Source organism: Sinocyclocheilus rhinocerous, unplaced genomic scaffold (genome assembly GCF_001515625.1).
Source record: "Sinocyclocheilus rhinocerous isolate Xijiao unplaced genomic scaffold, SAMN03320098_v1.1 scaffold883, whole genome shotgun sequence".
NCBI lineage: Eukaryota > Metazoa > Chordata > Actinopteri > Cypriniformes > Cyprinidae > Sinocyclocheilus > Sinocyclocheilus rhinocerous.
Window position 1 is genome coordinate 13,043 of NW_015627244.1, and position 5,387 is coordinate 18,429.

General features: G+C 36.1%; 1 protein-coding gene across 1 annotated transcript in view; it reads left to right on the plus strand.

Annotated features, from left to right (window-relative positions):
* p3h3 (prolyl 3-hydroxylase 3) overlaps window positions 1-5,387 on the plus strand; it is an 8,102-nt gene continuing 2,715 nt past the window's right edge. The window contains exons 1-9 of the mRNA XM_016534017.1: window positions 1-521; window positions 758-942; window positions 1,056-1,214; window positions 2,259-2,445; window positions 2,663-2,794; window positions 3,932-4,074; window positions 4,244-4,333; window positions 4,448-4,500; window positions 4,584-4,663. Coding sequence (XP_016389503.1) covers window positions 233-521; window positions 758-942; window positions 1,056-1,214; window positions 2,259-2,445; window positions 2,663-2,794; window positions 3,932-4,074; window positions 4,244-4,333; window positions 4,448-4,500; window positions 4,584-4,663 — 1,318 coding nt within the window. The 5' untranslated portion in view covers window positions 1-232. The remainder of the gene's footprint in view (window positions 522-757; window positions 943-1,055; window positions 1,215-2,258; window positions 2,446-2,662; window positions 2,795-3,931; window positions 4,075-4,243; window positions 4,334-4,447; window positions 4,501-4,583; window positions 4,664-5,387) is intronic.

The following is a 5,387-nucleotide window of genomic DNA, read 5'->3' on the forward strand; positions in this document are numbered from 1 at the left end:
ACTAAAATCTTGTTTTAGTAACTAAGTAATTATATAGTAAGTAAATAAATATGTAATACAAAATAATAATGCACCCATATTCACTTCGCAAATTTGTCCTGGAACAGACACATTAGTTTTCCTCTCTCGTGCTGTATATTTCTCGCTGCCAGGCACGTATTCCCTCATTCCTCTGTGTGACCTCCTCCCTCTTCTCCTCACATCCCAACTACAGTCCCTGCGTTCATGCGTTATGGCGCTACACTCAAACACAAGCCCTGTATACGTGGCGTTCCTCTTCTTTCTCAACTATGTCTTTATGACTGCAGGCAGCGGACTATCTTCAGAGAGCTTATCCGGACTTTCAGCCCCGTACGATGAGCTCTATTACCGCGGGGTTCGGGCGTATTTTAGGGAGGACTGGGAGCGCGCTGCGGAGTTCCTGGAGAAATCCATTTCCACGCGAGACAAGCTCCAGCAGACCAGACGAAAATGTCACGACGAGTGTTTAACAGCAGGAGATGACAAAATCTCCAAATTAGGTAACTGGTAACTTTTTGTGCAGCTGCACAAAGTGTGTTTGCTTAATCTTCATCTCAGTGTGTGAGTGTTTCAGTGACCTGGAGTAACTCATTAATTTACAGTGATAGTACAGTACTTTGTCCGACTAATGCAACAATACAAAACATGCTTTGTAAACTAGAGACGGAAATTTTCCATTACTTATCCAGTTCATGAATGTTAATGTGTGTGTGTGTGTGTGTGTGTGTGTGTGTAGACAAAGAGGATTTCACTCTCTGGGACCTGGGGATACTAGACTGGATCCAGGTGCGGGCTGAGTGTGTGAGGTTCTGTATGGGTCGAAGCGTCTCTCCTGCTGCTCTGCTCCCAGTATCTTCAGACATCGAGTATGAATTTGGAACACGCAACGCTTACAATTACCTGCAAGTCACCTACTACAAGGTAATATGACCAATCATAGTGTTTAAAACATGAAATGAGGCAACACACCTGGAAGAGTAAACATACCCTGGTTTGTTTTGTGAGTTTAAGCTCCCTCTTCCTCCGTTATACAGTTGGATAAAATGGCCAAAGCAGCTTCAGCTGCTCACACATTCTTTGTTGCCAATCCGAGTCACCTGGAGATGAGGAACAACATTGAGAAGTACAGGAGACTGTTAGGAGTGAAAGAAGAATCCTTCCTGGACAGAGAGAGAGAGCAGGAGCAACACTGGGTGAGTTCAACAGAAGGGAATCTGCAGTCTGCAGATCAGAATTTTTATTGTTAGCTAAAACTATTAAAAAAAATAATTTTGATATTTGAAATAAAATAAAATACAAATATTAGATAAAAACTTGAACCAAAAACAATAAACAAAAAATAGAAATGCTGCTTTGGCAACTAACTGAAGTAAATAAGTTGAAGTACTGAAATTAACAAAACAAAAATAAAAATACATATGAAAAAAACTAATAAAAAATTACAAAAGCATGATTATTAAAGTTTAAACTAAAAATTAAAATGAGAATTGAACATTTTGAAACTGAAAATCAAAGCTAATTCAAAATACTATAATAATAAATATGAAGTACATAATAATTTGAATCATTTGTATATGTAAACAATGAATGAAAAATTTAACTTTCAGTTATTTATGACAGGCTTAATTAACTGTGTTTGCGTCTGGTATATATTAAAATTAGCAGAAGTGATGCTTATTAGAATTATAATGAAACAAGGGTAGGAAAAATAAGATAAAGCTTCCGCCTACACATTTTCGGTTAATATGTAACATTACCTATTTATGTATGTATTTATTATGGGAAATTGTGTATGAGGATAAAAATTAATCTTGATACAGATGATGATACATAATACTAAAATAACACTGTTGCAAATGTCACTACAAGATATATTGAGTAAATTGAATTCCATGTGCTCAGTGTGCATACTGATGTCTGAGCAGCTCTCATAACTGCTGGCAGTGTAATTGCATTGTTGTGAATCATAAAAGTTATTTTGATTTCTAGTGTGTTGTGCAGAGTGTTATTTTGGCGATTCTTCCCACACTGACCGAGCTGTCTTTTGTCTTTGAGACAGATGTCTGGATAATGTCAACTTCTGTGAATTACATACTTGCTCTACACCTCACTGTCCTCACTCGTCTCTTTTTCTCACTCCTTTTTGAAATTAACAGCATTAGTTGTCCTGTATACCGCTGTTCTTAGTTACTCTGCCATCTTCACATCATTTTGTAACATTGTTTGTCATTTTTTAGGAGATGTATGATGCAGCCGTTCTGGCTGAGAGCTCTTCTGATTGGGTGAAGGCAGTGAAGAAGTGGAAGGAGTGTGTGAATGAGACGCTCAAGCAGACAGAAGAGTGCAGAGCTCAATGTGTGATGGCGTCCCGGGTCATTCCGGAGGAGCCAGACAACGTTCAGGGCATTTATGAGAGAGCTGCAGGTGAAAAAGAATGTTTATTTACCAAGTCTATCAAGTTATTGCAGCTTCTATTAGTAGTATAACATCAGGTTATTTCAAGGAATAGTAAAACTCCAATCTTATTTGCAAATGATTCACTTGTTTTTAAACAGTTTAAAGGTGCTTGTTGCACCTTTAATGGCATATTTTGGCAATTATAAAACAGTTCAGTGAATTCAGTCTTTCTCTGTTTCTTCAGACCTCTCTCTCTCCTTGCTGTCATGCAAACAGATGTGTGTGACCTTAGTGTCAACGCGACCTGGAAGAGTTTCTGCTCTGGAGGACTTCCTGCCCTTACAACTCGAGCACCTACATATTGCACAGTTCAAAGGTCAGATGTCATTAAGACTGTACTGATGTTTCCTACCAGTGTTTAGGCCCAATCCCAATTCTACCCCTTAGCCCTTCCCCTTTCCCCTACCCCTCCGTTTCGCGCGTTCACGTGAAGGGGTAGGGGTGTCTCGATTCTCTTTTGGTTGGAGGGGTAGGGGTAGGGGAAGGGCCAGACAGCCCTTCAAACGATATGATGACGTGTGACGGCATAGTAGTGGTGTCCCAATTCTTAGGGGGATATTTTCACCCCTACCCCTTGACACTCTGTTTCAAGGGACAAGGGGAAGGGGTAGGCGGAGGGGTAGGGGAAGGGGAAGGGGTATAAAATAGAATTGGGATTGGGCCTTAGTCACACATTATTTGGAATATTTACAAATGATTTATTATTATTATTATTCTTTATTTCTTAGTTTTTCAGTGTTTATTTTTGGAAATATTTATTTTGTTTCCTTTTCGAAAACATAATTCCACTTGGTTGAATAAAGTTTATCTAAAGGCACCAATGTAATACATCAACACAATGGTACATGATACAACTTAAATTTGTGATTTTATTGTATTTTTTTTTTTTTTTTTTTTTTTCCATTTTTTTTTTGGGTTACACTTTATTTTAATGTGTCCTTGTTACAGTGTAATTATACATTTAAGTACTGAGTAATATTAATTAATTACATTGTACTTACTTATTTCTGATCTGTATACAGTTTCAATGGCAGTGTCAAAGACTCTAATGTTCTAATGACTCTATATTCTTTATCTTATGAAGCAAATGTGAATAGCATTGTTATTTTGCTATTATAGTATTTAATAATATTTTGAATTAGCTTTTATTTTTATATTTTCATTTTAAATTTAGTCTGAAATTTAGTTTTTATGTGTGTTTGTCGTTTTTTATTAGTTTTTGTTATTTTATATTTCTTTTTAGCTTTAAATTAATTTTATTTCCGTTTTGTTTTTAGTAATTTTGGTACTTCAAACTTTGCATTCCAGTTAGTTCAGTTAGGTAACATTTGTGATTTTCATTTGTTTTTTAAGTTTAAGCTTTTCATCTAATATATATATATATATATATATATTTGTTTTTTTAATTAGCAAAAATTATTTTTAATTGTTACCTCTCTTTGGTGTCCCGCAGCTGGTGACCTGAAGGGGGCGGTGGAGACCCTGCGTTCCTTGCTGCTCTTCTACCCCACAGATTCAGACTTCCTTAGTAATCTGGAGCTCTACACTCAGACTCTAGAGGGCGACACAGAGGCTCAGGAAACAGGCCCCATGCAGGTATGATGCATTGACTGGTAGAGCAACTATGACACACGGGAGATGGGGTAGAAAGAATACTGTTTGCATTTATAGATGTGCCTGTCTGTTAGATGGATGGATGAATAGATGAGTCAATGGTCCAGATCAATACAGACTGTAAATGACCACTTTATCTTTTTTCTCAAAGGAAATTGCCAAGTATATCAGCAGAGCTTTGCAAGAGAAGAGACTACTGTACTTTGGGATGGCAAACTTGGACTTTAAATTCAGTGACCCGGTATATACCTCTATGCTGTTTTTGATTTTTTTTGTCTTTCACCTCTCACCTTTTGTTCCCCTTTCTAAAAAACTAGCCAAAAAAAGCTTCAGTCTCACTGTCTGTCCCCATCAGGATCTGTGGACTCCCGAGGACGTTGTGCCCGAATCCCTGCGAGAAACCTGGAGGTGAGACAGGAAAATAGAAAACAATATAGAAAGGGATTGGTGAAATAAATTTCCTGGCAGATTCAAACGTTTCTTCTTCTCAGAGTAGAGAAAGAAAAACTTAATGAGAAACTGAAGCAGGGTGAGAAAGTGGAAGAAGTGGATGACAGTGGATTTTATGCAGGTACGAGCACTGTTTCTGTCCATCCAGTCCTGTAATGTGTGTGTATGTGTGCATTTATATACCAGTACAGTATGTACATACACTACCAGTCAAAAGTTTTTGAACAGTAAGATTTTTTATGTTTTTTAAAGAAGGCCCTTCTGCTCAACAAGCCTGCATTTATTTGATCTAAAGTACAGAAAAAACATTACAATTTTGAAATATTTTTACTAGCTAAAATAACTGTTTTCTATTTGAATATATTTTAAAATGTAATTTATTCCTGTGATTTCAAAGCTGAATTTTTAGCATCATTACTTCAGTCACATGATCCCTCAGGAATCATTCTAATATTCTGATTTACTGCTCAGAAACATTGATTATTATTATTATTATTATGTTGAAAAGAGCTGAGTATAATTTTTTCAGGCTTCTTTGTTGAATAGAAAGTTCAGAAGAACAGCATTTATCTGAAATAGAAATCTTTTGTAACATTATAAATGTCTTTATCATCACTTTTGATCAATTTAAAACATCCTTGCTAAATAAAAGTATTAATTTCTATAATTTCTTTCCCAAAAAAACAAACAAATAAATTATACTGACTCCAAGCTTTTGAATGGTATAGTGTATAATGTTACAAAAGCTTTTTATTTCAGATAAATGCTGATCTTTGGATCTTTCTATTGAATCTTTCTTACTGTTCAAAAAATTTTGACTGGTAGTGTATGTATGTAGCCTATGT